This window comes from Callorhinchus milii, unplaced genomic scaffold (genome assembly GCF_018977255.1).
Source record: "Callorhinchus milii isolate IMCB2004 unplaced genomic scaffold, IMCB_Cmil_1.0 Scaffold10, whole genome shotgun sequence".
Taxonomy (NCBI): domain Eukaryota; kingdom Metazoa; phylum Chordata; class Chondrichthyes; order Chimaeriformes; family Callorhinchidae; genus Callorhinchus; species Callorhinchus milii.
The window spans coordinates 7,252,151-7,267,080 of record NW_024704751.1 but is presented as its reverse complement, the minus strand read 5'-3'; the positions used below and the strand labels follow the sequence as shown (position 1 = coordinate 7,267,080).

At 48.5% G+C, this 14,930-nt stretch overlaps 1 protein-coding gene across 4 annotated transcripts; it reads right to left on the bottom strand.

Moving 5' to 3' along the window:
* Positions 1–1,327: 1,327 nt before the first annotated feature.
* On the bottom strand, positions 1,328–14,394 carry gusb (glucuronidase, beta). Of its 4 annotated transcripts, none has more exons than XM_007896578.2 (13): positions 14,186–14,394; positions 13,451–13,639; positions 11,980–12,161; positions 11,112–11,254; positions 10,679–10,869; positions 10,138–10,278; positions 9,479–9,657; positions 8,691–8,837; positions 8,118–8,202; positions 7,530–7,706; positions 6,941–7,076; positions 6,453–6,564; positions 1,328–1,563 (listed from the first exon to the last, which is right to left on the bottom strand). In XM_007896578.2, the coding sequence occupies exons 1-13, from the start codon at positions 14,366–14,368 to the stop codon at positions 1,512–1,514; spliced, it is 1,917 nt and encodes a 638-aa protein (XP_007894769.1). In that variant the 5' UTR covers positions 14,369–14,394; the 3' UTR covers positions 1,328–1,511. The 4 variants fall into 4 exon arrangements, with proteins under 4 accessions (XP_007894769.1, XP_007894767.1, XP_007894768.1 ...); XM_007896576.2 differs by having other exon boundaries at positions 1,499–1,823; XM_007896577.2 differs by lacking the exon at positions 1,328–1,563 and adding an exon at positions 4,429–5,446.
* Between the last annotated feature and the right edge of the window lie 536 nt (positions 14,395–14,930).

Sequence of the window (14,930 nt, the reverse complement as noted above, 5' to 3'; positions counted from 1 at the left end):
GAAAGGGAAAGAACGCACATTTCTATGCTGTTGATGGCTTCAAGGTTTGGTATGAGTCAGTATTGCTCGTCTCAATGTGCCAGGGAAATGGTAATATTTCACCCTTTGACGCATAAAATTCTCCAATGTGAATGATTTTTTAATTCTATCTGTATGGGTGTATAAAAGAAGGTGCTCAGCAGTCAAGCTGCTCTGAATTACTAATGTTAGGTTTCTAGGCCTGCTCTTCGTTCCAAATGCATGTTGGACTTTGCCTTTTCAGTGCAGGCAATGTATGTATGTAGGATGCGAGACAGCCACTCGGCAAGTAGCACCATTTTGCACTGCACAAGGGGAAGCTTGCCTCAGTTGGTTGGCTAGAATTGTAAGACCAATCAATCAATCAATTAATTAATTAATTACAAAGTAGACTTAATACTCCCTGACCGCAAATGGGTCAGCCGGGTATCGTGACACACGTGGAAAAGCCCCAGCTCCGTGCTTTAAGAGTCTCCGAAACGACTTAAGAGAGTTCCACGTGTGACTGGAAATTTCCCTCGGTCTGGAACGGAGCACGCACATTCTCTCTCTCTCTCTCTCTCCACAGAAAGTATTAGGGGCGGGTTTTCTAGGCGAACCCGGGAGGTAAACTGCTAGGAGTTTAACCAGCTGATAAAACCATGTAACTTGCCCATGCAAGCACTGTCTGGCGAGCTTCCCACTCACTGTTCGTCCAGCTAGGACAACCCTACCTGTCAGGGCTTTGTCTTGCGATGGTCGGGGACCCACATTCTCAAGAGTAACCTGGATTAACTTGGACCACATTCCTTAATGGCCGCTGGGCAATGTGACATAACGGTAGAGACAAAGGCCCAATGCACTGAGAGCAGAGATTGCCACTGTCGGTCACACTTGATCATTTATATTGTGAATCAAGTGCAGCCGACGATTAATTAGCTTTGAGCTGCATCAGATTATGGTGGCTGTTCAGATTGATAAAAGGGTTTGTTTCAAGGGATCCCAGTATCATTCCACCCCCCCCCCCCCCCCAGACCCTCACCTTTGTGTGTTGCATTCAACTATTTATGAGAAGTATTCTGTTTCGATTGTGTTAAAGCTTTCTTTGAGTGAGGCTCTTGTGCACTTTCAATGTATGAATGGTAAAAATGCTGTTTAATGCCGCTGTGCCAATGCATTGGAGCAGGAGTAATCTGGACTGATGTGACAACTGCTTCCTTAACCGTGCCACCTTAATACTGCAACCGTTACGGACTAGTAGATTGTATTAAGTGGGTAGATGCCCCATTTTTTTTTCTTTTTGGTGTAATGAGAACCCCCCCCCCCCCCCACCCACATGTTGGATATGTTTGATGGCATTAAATAAACAAGAGGATTCGATTTGGCTTTTTATTTTTTTTTGGCATTTCAAGATGGGTTTTAAGATCAGTTTTTTTTTCTCTCTGCGTGAAATCCGAGGAGACCACAAACCCAAGGGCTGGGCTGACCGAGGCATCATCTGATCCGATATCTGCTCATCTGCTCGCTGCCTCTTTCTCACAAACGATTCTCTGTTCAGCCAGAAAACTGGATGGAAAGAGGTTTATTTGTACACGGTTTCAAACTTCTCTTCCAGTGTCCCTCTGACTGCTCGCGTACTTCGCTGGTTAGAGACGTTAAGAGTTGCTCACTCCGCAGTCACGGACAATCCAGACCTTCTGGAGAAAGGAAATCTTTTCCTCTCCCCACTTTCCCCCACCAACTTCCTGGTTGACGCACCTCGGTGCGTTTTTGCTGGAAGCGAAGGAAAGCGATTCTGCTTGAAGCCTACACTGCGGATGACACCGCTGATGAAATTGTATGGGCGTTGGAGCAAAAAAAAAAGACGGAGTATTTAGTCCAAATTTAATGTAAATAGGATTTTAGTGAAGAGAAATTTAAAAAGAAAAGCCATCTGAACCATCGAGTGTTGTAAGGTTTTCTTTTGAAGGGACTTTTGGCCTTAACAGCCTTTTGTGAATTTCCCCGAGTAGCTTATGATTTCCTGAGAAGGAGGTTACTTTTATTTAGTTGGAAGCAGCCTGTTTGACTGTTTGCAAAAGTGCTTTGAGGAGGGGAGTGTGTGTTATTGTCAATCAACCTTGTTATTGGTTTCAATAACGCTTCCCTCTCAATGTTTGTATTATTGTACATAAATTCTGCAGTATAATGTATAGCGTGGACTTTAGAATACCTCCAATAGCGTTTACATGCACAGGATCCATCCACCCGACACCGATTTAAAAGAAAGAAATGTTTTAGCCACCCGATTAGATGCCATGATGAGCTCTCGAAAGTATTTACTGCACCTCCCTTCCTGTGGAACGCGAGAAACTCATAAACGGAAGGTATGAAAGGATATGGAGACCCATAGTGTAGTGGTTAAAGCCCTCGCCTCGCAAGCAAGAGGACCTGGGTTCGATTCCCGGACGGGATAAAGCCTTAGGCAAGTTTCCTTGCTCCACATTTCTGTGTACCCAGCAGTAAGTCGGAACCTGATTGTTAGTCGATTGGCGGATCGCTTTGCGGGGGTAATAAACCCTTAAAAAAAGCGATTGACCACTAAATCCTCTACTGTTTGTGGGACACTGTTATGCGCAATTGGCTGCAGAGTTTCGCCCACAAAATAAACAGTCAATTCACTTTACAATATATTCGGTGAAGCGCTTTGAGACGTCTCAATGATGTGATGAGGCAAATGCAAGGATTATTATTATTATTATCTGGTGCTGGTAGACAGGGTGCCATTTGTCGGGCTTCACCCCGAAATGGCCTGGGTCAATCTAAGTGGAAGGGTGACGGGACCTTCAAGAGCAAAATCACTACATTCTGCGCATGTAAACGTGTGATTTATGCAAGCAGTATTTCTAGAAACACAGCTGCCTGGTATGCTTTCATCTTGTGTCCTTAACACACCGTCTCGTCTGTTTTAAAAACATTTCTACACTGTAAATGTAAATGTGTTAGCCTGACGCAGTGGTTGTGCTCTCTCGCCTCTCGAGTCAGAAGACGTGGGGTTCAAGCCCCACGTCAGGACTTGGAATCACACAGTCTAAGATGACACCCCAGTGCACTGCTGTGGGGTGTTGCATTGTCGGAGGTGCCATTCTTCGAATGATACATTAAATTGAGGTCCCGTCTGCCTGTTCAGGTGGGTGTTAAAGATCCCAACGGCACTATTTGAACAGAAGAGAGATTCTCTTTCCCTGTATCCTGGCCAACAATCACTCATAGACAACAACAATCTGCATATAAAATCGTTCACTCACTCCACGGTTGTTTGTGGGACACTGCTGTACGCAATTGGTTGCCGCATATCAGCCACAAAAATACAGTCAACCCACTTCACAGTGCATCCTGTGAAGCGCTTTGAGACATCTCAACGATTTGATAAAGTGCTAAGAACGTTGGCAAACTAAAGCTTAGACTACGTGATTCCAAGTCCTGACGTGGTGGTGGTGGTGGTGGTGGATGAGGGGGAGTGAGAATGCTACAGTTAAAGCTTGTCCCGAGGATTGAGTCCTGGACACAGTACTCTATACTTGCTAATTCCTGCCACTCCATTAATGTTACCGTCTCTTTCCCCAAATTCCAGATGGATAGACCACTGAATGTCTGTACTGTTATTAAAACATTCCTCCAACCTCTTCCCCCACCCCCCAAAAAAAAGATTACAGAGGGTTGATTTGATCTGATGCTACGGCACCAATACTTATTACCTTGGATGTAGATACCTCTTTGCGCTCATATCCTTCAACCCATTTGTGCAGTAATACTATATATAGCGTGTGACTATATTTCCACCGATGTTTTTAGAGCAAAGTGATTTTTAGTAACACATTTAATACAAATTGGTTTCAGCCCTTAGAGTTTTTTTATTTTAATTTCTTTTTTTTAATGTTTTTTTTTCCCGTGCGTGGAGGAGGGGTGAGGGGGGGGGGGGGGTTGGCTGGTGGTGGAAGGTTTAGTTAAAGTTCCTTTTCACTTTATGCCTCGTGTTTGGCTCCTTTTACAGGCCGGAGAGGAGGGAGTGGATTCTAGCTGGAAAACTCAACAGCTACCTTGTGTGTTTTAACCTTCCACGCCTCCCCACCTCATCCCCCCACCCTCCCCTTCTCTCTCTCTCTTTCCCTCCCCCCTTGTCCCGCAAGACGTCTTTTGTTGCTGTTGCACCGTCTCTAGCATGCAGCCAATATTTACCGCTCTCCATGTACTGTAATTAAAGATAACGAGAGGCATAGATTTCCAGTGCTGATCGGTGTATCACTACTTATCGCTCACGTGAAGTCAATCCACATGTTAGTGGAACCTCCTCTCCTCCTTTCCCCCCACCCACCCACTCCTCCGATTACAAAATAAAACGGTCAAACCAAACGTTTTTTGCGTCACAACAAAATCACTGTCGAGAGTTAATTCAATGTGGGAAATTGCAGGGTGACAAATGCTCTTTATTTTTGTAAACTGTATTTAGCATGGCAGAAGTGATGTGTCTTCTTGATCTGTGTAATATGTTTCCATCAAAGTTATTTATTAATGCTGCTTCAAGCTCATGAGCACGTGATAACGACTTTCTCAAAAAAAATGGACTTTTTTTTTAAAAAAAAGGCGGACTTTCTGGGTATTTTGTCCCCCTGTTGACAGCCACAGGTGAGAGAGAAAACGTTTTATACGCAAGGTTCAGGAATATGATTTTTTTTGCTGAAATGGCAAAGAAAAAACTGTAAATATGTACGAATGAGAGTATTCATTGCACAGAAATTTTTTTGGTATGAAATAAAATGTAGAATCTACACTGCGGCAGTATTCTGCGACTGTTTTCTAAACGGATTTCGGAGCGCCGGCTGCTGGCTGTGAGCTGATCGCTCGCTGTGTGCTGACGGCCTGGCAGACAGACAGACAGACACAGGTACGCACACATACGGCAGGTAATTCATTCTCATAAGCCGAGCTTTCATCAAAATCAGTCCTGCCCACTGCAAACTATGAGGCAAAGCACAGGTGGATTTCCATCGATCAATCCACCCGCCTCCCGCCACTCACACAGCCACACGCACAGTTACATACTCAAACTGAGACACACACAGTTACACACTCACACACACAGTTACGTACTCACACTGACACACCGTGGGGAGGAAAACACACATAACCAAGATAACAAACACACCACTGGCGTCGCTGAGCAGTGAAACCAATTTTATCAACCAACGAATTTCAAGTTGTTGCGCACAGTACAAGTTGCAAACTATGTACACGACTGTAAAGGTGCAGGGCATCTGAGATTACATTACATCGTTTGAACTGCTGCGTTTTTTTTAAGAAAACAATACCCCGACGCTCACATGTAGGTACAACAAGGCCAACTCGCATTTAGCACCAAGAGTCTTGGAGCACTGAACAATGACCGTGTCCGAGGCTGCGTAGTTCAGCTCTGAAAAGTAATACTGTTGTCAAATGAGGAAGCATTCACATTCACTGGAAAAACACCCACAAGTCGTAACTTTAGAAATCATACATGCACCAGAGTACCGTTCAGTTTCCCATCAAAAGGACTTTGATTTCTTTGTACGAGTCGTATTTCTGAAGAAAATTATCTCCCGACACGTAGCGCCTGTCCTCCATTACTCCCACCCTTACCGATTGCATCGAGTTACTCACGAGCGGTGTAGATTATTGATTAAGTCTGACTTTATACGATTGCGTGGTCCCGACTGATACGACTTTATGTGAGTTTTACCGTCATTAAACATGTTACAGGTGTAAACAGTAATCCCGTATAAAGCATCTCTGTAAACTAGATTATAAAATAAAACTCAGCTGGGCAGCTGCAATATCACATTAATAAAAAAGCTAAGCTTTCCTCCCACGCTGACCATTCTCTCTCTCTGTTGGTTCCGCACCCACTCAAACCCTCACTCACTATTAACGCGAGCATAATAGGGTGAGCAGGAGTACGTCGGGGGGGTGGGGGGTGCGGGTGGGTGGAGACAGGCACAGCACAGCAGTGAGGAACACTAGCGGAGTTTGTATTTATATTTTTTGGCCACTGCTGTGTGCAAATTGCCTGCTGCGTTTCGTCCACAGAATATACAGTCAACCCACTTCACAGTATATTCTGTGAAGCCCTTTGAGACGTCTCAACGACGTGATAAGCGCTATATCGAATGCCAGGATTATCATCATCATTCTTGTCCCTGTTCTCTGCCCTCTCCCACACCTCCCAAGCCTTGGCTCAGATCGGCTAATTTGGACGCATGAACCCGCTTCCTGCTCTGCGGCAGCTTTGCCCTGAAGCAGCCACCGACGTCCTAATGTAAAAAAACGCTGTAATGATGTCGGTGGCGCACCGGTAAAGATAAGCGAGCGAGTGTCTGGCAGCTAGAGGGCACCTTCATGCATCAGTCAGTCAGTGCCCGACACGTCCCTCAGAGATGTACCTGGTTTCGTTTGCCAGTTTCCAGTACCTCTCGCGCAAGAGGAAGGCGGCTGACTTGGGCTGCCTCTGGCGAGTGAATATCCCCTTCTTGTTTCCGACCACGCGGGTATTACCTGCAGCGGGAGAGAGGGAGGAGAAACCAATCCATCAGATACAAGCTTCGTAGCCTAGTGGTTGGTTAACGCACTCCCCTTTGCAAGCGGGTTCAATTCCCGGGCAGGACAAAACCTTAGGCACTACATCAAATCCAAGGATTATTATTATTATTATTATTACTTGACTGAAAGTCGAGGTCAGGACTCCCAGCAGCATCGTATTAAATATTCAACTGGCAATTGGCTTCAGAAAGCCTGTTAACTAACTGCAGGTGTAGTTTTTCTAACCTGGCAATTGAGATTATTTTTCAGCGTTAAGTTTTTTTTATAAAGCTGGTTAAACTCCAGCAGTTACCCCCAACCCACGACGTGCAGCGTGAAAAAGGTTGCTTACTTTCACTGGTCATGAAGTCGGCAAAATTCCAGATCAGTTCCCCGATCAGGTAGCTTTTCCTTTTCACGTCAAAGATGGTAAAGTACTCGTGCAGGACGGCTCGCTGGTACTCCTCTGTGAACATCAGCGGTGGGTCCTACAGGGGCGGGGGCGGAAGAGAGGGGGAAGGAGGCAGAGAGAGCGCTCGAGCAGTCAGGATGTATTCTGTTTGCCAGTCTTATGTCCCTGACACGCAGACCAACAAACCGCTCGCTCCTTCAAGGCTGTGTTCTGCGGACACATCGCTGTGCGCAAACCGGGCTGTTGGGTTCGCCTACAAAACAGTCACTACGCTTTACACTGTGTATCCCTTGAAGCGTCTGAGAAACGTCCTCCCGACGTATCACCAAATAACAATCGAATCGTAGAAAATAATATTAAATAGGAGGTTTGGCTCCTCGGAGATGCCCAGGCCAGGGTTGACTCCCCCTCACTCTTCGCCTCCCCCTCCCCCTGACTCCGCCACTGTCAAGCGCTCTGGCACATTACCCTGCGGGGGGCGGGGGATGGGGGAGGCGCTGTATAAATGTAAGTTGTTGCTGTTACTCACGCTGTGGAGGCCAGGGACAGTGCCTGCTCCGTATTCGCTCTGGATGATGGGTTTGTGGTACAGGTTGAACCAGTCCTCGAATTGGCTGATCAGCTGTAACTGGATGACTTCCAGGTGACCCGGGTCATGATACCAGGACAGGTAACTGTTCACACACAGCACATCCGTGTAGGGCGCCTGGTCATGCAAACCAGAGACATAGCATTACAGCGAAACACACACAGCACCCTTTCCGCATACATATATACACACACAACACACACACACAGAGCACCCATTCCACACCCAACCACCCACACCCACACACACACCCTGCCCTCCGCGCACACATGCAGGAACGTTTAGGGATTTTTTTTTGGGTGGGTGGGAGGAAGTAAAGAACAGTGGACAGGGCAGGGGAGCGAGACTGAACAGAGAGCTCTTCCCCACCTCACCTCACTCTGTGAGCTCTCATGCGATCGCTGCCCAACGCCCCCCAACCTCCCCCCACCCCCCCCACCCACCTACTCTCCAGAACGCCCCATTGATCGCAGGAATGTTTGTCAGATGGTCATTAATAAACCTCGCCTCACGCCTGCGGCTGCTCACCCCTTTGTCGTGCCTGAAGTCCGTGTTGGAGACGAAGGTGACGGGTCTGGTGGGATCCAGGGCTTTAGTGTGGGATATGACGGTCCTGTGTATACAGAGCAAAACAGAGTCAACCCCAGGCTGTGACCCCCCCCCACAACAAACAACACATCACACGGGAGGACGTCCCAAGGCCCTGGACAGTCAGGGATTTTGCACCCGTGCTGCGGGTTGGGATGAGGAGAGGGTGGGGAGGGGTGGGGTAGGAGGGTGACCAAAGGCGCAGTCGAAGAGGAGGGTCTTGAGATGGGTCTTGGAGGGGGTGAGGGGTGGGGGAGGGGGGGAAGAGGAGTGAGAGAGAGAAAGAGAGAGAGAGAACGGTTTGAGAATTCAATGTAAATTGAAAGAGAACATTAAACGAGGGAACGAATTGCTTTGAACCGTTCGATCGGTTGTCGTTCCTCTCTTCGTCTCGCTCACGCGCTCTCGTAAGAGAAGGTCAGGACTTACGAGAGCAAAGCCCGAGAAGCTCTTTTATTTTAGATTTTAAAACAAAAACGAATCGGAACCGGCGCCAAAGCCACTCGGCCTCACTTGAAATAATGATCGGCTTCCGGAAGGCTGGAGGCGGGTTCGTTCGCCACGGACCACATGACCACAGACGGATGGTTCTTGTCCCTCCGCACCATCTCCTCCATCACCTGCAGGTGCCTGGTCAGCGATTTGTCCCCAAAGCTCAGCCTGAAAGGCGAACGGAAAAGGGCCTCAGAGTTAAACGTTAGGGAGCGCTCGCCTCGCAAACCCGGGTTCGATTCCCCGGCCGGGCCGGGCGAAACCTTAAGCAAGTTTCCTTACTCCACACACACGCACACACACACACACGTGCACACACGCCTCTATTAGCCCAGCAGTCAGTAGGAACCCGGTTGTTAAGTCAATTGGCCGATCGCTTCTCGGGGGTAATAATCCCTCAAAGAAAACAAATGTGGTCACTCGATCTGCGGCTTTTGTGGTTCACTGCCGTGCGCGACGGGCTGCTGCGTTTCGCCCGCAAAATACACAGTCAAAAAACACTCCCCAATATACCCTGCGAAGCGCTTTGAGACGTCTCAACAGCGTGATAAGGTGCTGTATCAAACGCAAGGATTATCATCATTATTATTAAATTATTATATAATTATGCATTACATTATATACTGCAATTATAATTATATTATTTTATTAGTAAGTAATATATTATTATGAATTTATTGTGATCATTGTTGTTTTTATCACATCATTATTATATTATTATTATTATTAACTAGCTGTTATCACTGTTATTATTATAATAGAGCCCCGCGGTGTCGGAAGGACAGGGTAAAGGTAAAGGCTGTGCTCACGGGTTTTTGATGCCGACGGCTGGGCACTCGTCAATGACCACGATGCCGTACCGATCGCACATGTCCATGATCTCCTCTGCGTAGGGGTAATGGCTGGTGCGGAACGAGTTTGCCCCCAACCACCGCAGCAGGTTAAAATCCTTCATAATCAGCGGCCAGTCCAGGCCCTTCCCACGGACCTGCGGACGAAAGGTCAGCGTGTCACCCTGGGCTAGTAACCCTACCCCACCCCCCCGGGCCTGCCCCGAACAATCCCCCCCCCCTCGGCCAACCCCCACTTCTCCCCCGCCCCGGATAACACTCCCCCCTCCACCCACTGGCAACAGGTTAATTAATAATAAATGTTTTTCCACTAATAACTGTTGAATTGTTATTTATCATTATTCATATTGTGTCATTATAATGACTGTCATTCCTGTTAATATTGATTATATATTATTTATATATTAATATTATATATTATTGATTATCTATCGTCACCATTACTTGTTATTATTCATGATCAGTGATTATTACTCATTATTAATTGGTGCTGATCCGGATTCGCTATCAGTATTTTCTGCGGCTGAGCATTCTCATTAACTGCTATCACGATTGATGAATTATTACTGATTGTTATTGATTTATTATTATTATTATTAATTATCGATATGACTCACGTCCGAGTCCTCGTGTTTGTTGACTCCGTGGAAGTAGAAGGCTTTCCCGTTGATGAGAAATTGGGTCTGGGTGACTCTCACCGTGCGGATTCCGATCGGCAGAGTATAAACATCCACCTCCCTCTCCGTCCTCACCGACACCTGAGCATCCACCAGAGAAACAAGGGACAAAGCCAGGCTTGGTAAGAAATAATAATAATAATTATCCTTTCATTTGATACAGCGCCTTATCACATCTCCGAGACGTCTCAAAGCGCTTCACAGAATATACTGTAAAGTGAATTGACTGTGTATTTTGTGGGCGAAATGCGGCAGCCGATTCGGGCACAGCAGCGTCCCCGCAAACAGCGGTGGATTGAAGTGATCAAATTATTATTAATTGCAAATTAATTGCAAATTGCTGTTGTTATTGTGCTAAAGAAACGGCTGCAACTGGGGGAGGTGAGGCTGGAGGGAGGGAGGGAGGGAGGGAGGAAGCAAAGCTGCTGTTGTTGTTGCTGCTGTTTCAAGCCGAGTGTGGTTTGGCCGCAGGAGTCCTTACCTCGAGACTGTACAAGTATCCTGGCTGCTCGTGCATTAGGTACGGCCACCACAAGGTAGCGCCAGGCACTTTCAGCTGCCCCGAGGGCTGGTCCTTCACGGTGGCCACCACTTTGCCCGTGTGATCTCGCAAGGTCACCGACAGGGAGAACTCCGCAGCCCCTTTCACCGACGCTTTGTAGCCCACGATCCCTGCGGGAGGGGTGGGGGGTGGGTGGGGAGAGAGAGAACCGAACCTTGGGTTCTGCGCTACAATTCCCTGACTGTCCAGCACCTTGGGACGTCCTCTCGACATGAAAGGCGCTGCGTAAATGCCATTTAGTATCGTATCATACGAGGCAATAACGGGCAAATCATATCGGTTTCGAACCCGGGGCCTCTCTCTCGCTTGGTAACCGCTACTCTACGGTCGGGCTGAGCGAGCGGTGACTTACCCAAATCACTTACGATGTCCGTCACCACGATAATGTCATCCAGGTAAACCTCGGGGGTGGCGTACAGGAGGACGGGGCGATGGATCCCGGCGTAGTTAAAGAAGTCGAAGTACGTTTGCTGCACAAAATACCCGGGTGGGTACCTGAGGGCGAGAGGGTGGAGCGAACGGAGAGATTGACGGAAAATAATAACCCTTAAACTTTCACCCAGAGCCTGTTCACGTCAGGAGGTCATCATAAGCCCTTCGCAGGATTCACTGTAAAGTGTTGTGTATATGCTGTGTGTATCATATACAGTCACTCCACCTTACAGTGTACGCTGTGAAGCGCTTTGAGACGTTGCAACGATGTGATAAGGCGCTACGTCACACACACGGATCATTCTTATGCTGGTGAACACAGCTGCCAGTTTGCGCACAGACACGTCCCACAAACAGACGTGAAGCGAGGGAGCAATTTTATTTGGGGGGAGGGGATTGTTGGCCGGGAGACCGGGAGAGAGAGGGAGAGGGAGAGAGAGAGAAACCCCCTCTTCTCTCGTTCGAATGGTGGCCACACCAGATCTTTAACGTCCACCTGAACAGGGCAGACAGTAAAGTTGGTCGACGGGGTGAAAAGGCGGTGGGGATGGGGTAGTGGGGGGGGGGGAAAAAATCGGTTTGACGTCTCAGACATCCGAAGGTCGGGGGGGGCTTGAACCCACAAACATCAGACCCAGAGGTGAGAGCGCTACCCACTGCGTTCAAAAATGAACTGGAACGAGCTGTTTCACCTCGCGTTGTGTCACTTCACCCCCCCCAACCCACGCAAGCGCGCCCCCCACCCCCACCCCCACACACACACACAGAACCGCTCCCACCCTCCTCACCTCTTGGTGTCGTTCATGTACAGGATGTCCCCTGGGGGCAGTGTGTGCAGGGTCAACGTGTTATTGACGGCCACGGTGATCCGGCAGGGAACGCTCCCGTTGATCCGGATAACTTTGGTGACCTCGGCTTCGAACGGCAGGTGTCCCCCCTCGTGCGACATCACCTGGACCCCGTTCACCCACTGAAAGGAGACCGCGAACCCGCATCAGGGCTCCGCAAACATTCCGGCTCTTTGCGCCGCATCCCAGCGGAACGTTCCCGCTGCGGTGTAACAGCGACCCTCGCACTCGACGCACAGCGCCTGTGATACGTCAAAACATCTCCTAGCACGTGCGGAAATTGCCTCTCCCAGTGTAGTGACTGTGTGTTTTGCGGGCCGATCTTTAACCGCCATCTGGGGTGGGGGGAGCTCGGTTTAAGGTCTCATCCGAAGGACGGCGCCTCCGACAATGCAGGACTCTCTCTCTCTCTCTCCCCCCAACACCGCAAAGGAGCGTTGATCTGGACCGTGAGCTCAAGATCTCACTGTTACACAATCTCAACACAATCACCGATAAAGACAGCCCTCTGCACGACTCGCCTCTGGCACCAGAGGGAGCGCCAATGCTGTGGCTGCACCTTATCAGGAGATTTCATTGATTTAAACACATAGACCGAGCACTTAATGTGACGCCTCATCACGTCATCGAGACGTCTCAAAGGGCTTCTTCACAGGGTCTTACTGTGAAGTGCGGCAGCTGTGTAGTTTGTGGGCAGAACGCGGCAGCCAATTTGCGCAACAAACAGCCGAGAAGTGAGGGACTGATTTCATTTGGGGGATTGGCAGCCACTTAAGGCCAGGAGGGGGAGGCTAAACCCATAGGCACGCACATAACTTCTGTGGTGAACAGACAAATGGCAAGCCTTGTTCCTTAAACCGTCACAGTTGCGAGGCCTGCCTGGACTGTGAGCTCAAAGACCCCGATGTGGGTGGGTGGTTGGTGGAGGAGGATGTTGGTGGAGGGGGAGGGAGGGGGCTTGAACCCACGATCCTTCTGACGGAGTGAGCGTACACTATCGCAGAAACAACAACAACAAGATTGCATTTATAGAGACATAAATGCAGTAAAACTCACACAAGTCGTATCAGTCGGGGCTGTTACATAATGTGACTTACGCAAGGTCTGAGTTGCGGGCAAACTGTATATCCTGTATAAAACTACACTGAGTATGTGTAATTCAATGAAGCCAGTAAGTGCGGGAGTAATGGAGGGAAGGGAAGTGGGGTTACAAGATAGGAGGTGATTATTATGACTAGATCAGAGAAATCTAAGTGCTTTTATAAAGGAAACTGATTGGGACTCGGGTAAGTATACAGCTTAGACGATTAGACTATTCACAAAAGATAAGACTTCTGCGAGTTTGACAATATTCCCGAGCAAGAGAGAGAGAGAGAAAGCGCGAGAGCGAGAGAATAAAAAGACGACTTACGACAATAGTGTAATAGTGGGCGCTGCCCACCCTCAGCACCACCCGCTGGTTGGCACCGGGTTTTAGCCAGCGTCTGGGGAGCCAGGTCTCCTTCTCGTACCACGCCCAGCCCACAAAGTCCCGCAGCCACCGCTCCTGGGTCACGTCGTTATAGCTGGCCGGCACCGGCATGTCCATCACCGGCCCCGTCTGGTCAACAACAACAACAATTTCCATTGCGCCTTCTACACAGGGACGACTTAACGTAGAACCTTACAGCACAGGAGGATTTCGCCATTCGCCCCATCATAGCCACCCGCCAGTCCCCACTCACCCCCCTTACCCCAGCGCACTGCGTATCTTTCCAAGTTCCTATCCAATTCCCTCTCGAAAGCTGTTGTGGGAACATTCGCATTTTCAAGGGGGCGGTTGGTCAGCTCGGGGTATGGAGGGGTTTCAGGGCAAAGGCCGGGTAACTGGACTTGAGGTACAGATCAGCCACCGCCTTAGAAAATGGCAGAACTGGCTTGAGGGGCTGAATAGCCCCCCTCCTGTCTCCGTCTCTCTATCGAATCTGCTTCCACCACCACCACCACCTGCCAGCCTGCCTGCCAGCCAGCCTGCCAGCCTGCCTACCTGCCTGCCTGCCTGCCTGCCAGCCTGCCTGCCAGCCTGCCTGCCTGCCTGCCAGCCTGCCTGCCTGCCTTCCTGACCGGCCAGAACAACACACAAGAGTTAGCAGCGAAGGTCCAGTACCTCCCTCAGGGGCTGCAGGTACCATTTCTCCTGGAACCCGCGATCTCTGGCGTCAGAACGATCCGCCCGGAAGCGCCACAGGCCGCCCAGGTCCTTGAGCTCCCGGGACGGGGTGTCCCTGGGGGTGAGAGCCAGAGAGAGTGCCAGGAGAGCGGCTGAGAGCAGAGCAGAGGCCAACCCCATGGTCCACTGTGGGGAACAGAGAGAGAGGAACCAGACCGGTCACGTGACTCTCTCACACACTCACACCGTCACGTGACCGAATTCTATGAATGAAACGCTCGATACAAAGTTGCGCGAACGTTCCACCGCTTCCGGAAGTTTGTGAAAAAAAAGTTTTAGGGGCAAATTCCCCCCCAATACCGTTTTTTTTAATTTCTTTATTATTTATGGTTCTCTCTCTCTGTCGGCGATGTCGAGCTCATACAGTCCTACCGTTAATGTTCCTTATAAAAAGTTCCAACAAATATAAAGAAATTTATTTTTATATAAACGAATATAAAAATACACCCAAATATATGAGTAATAAATCATAATATAATGTAATAATATGTCTATATCTATATCCACACACACACACACACACGCACAGGTGTGTATTTTTACATTTGTATATAAAGTATAAAACATTGCTTTATTGATTGATTCCCTGTACACGTGTATGAAGTAATAGAATTATAATGTGATAAAAATATTTAACAATTGCATATTTGGAGATAAAATGTATATTTTAAAAATCTTCACT

Bases quoted from the DNA above. Each gene is read 5' to 3' on its own strand.
- gusb (XM_007896576.2), bottom strand. From the start codon at position 14,368: ATGGGGTTGGCCTCTGCTCTGCTCTCAGCCGCTCTCCTGGCACTCTCT. The intron at 10,870-11,111 runs GTAAGTCACCGC...CCCCTCCCGCAG, and splicing joins GGACATCGTAAGTGATTTGG to GGATCGTGGGCTACAAAGCG. The intron at 8,203-8,690 runs GTGAGGCCGAGT...CTGTATACACAG, and splicing joins GAAGCCGATCATTATTTCAA to GACCGTCATATCCCACACTA.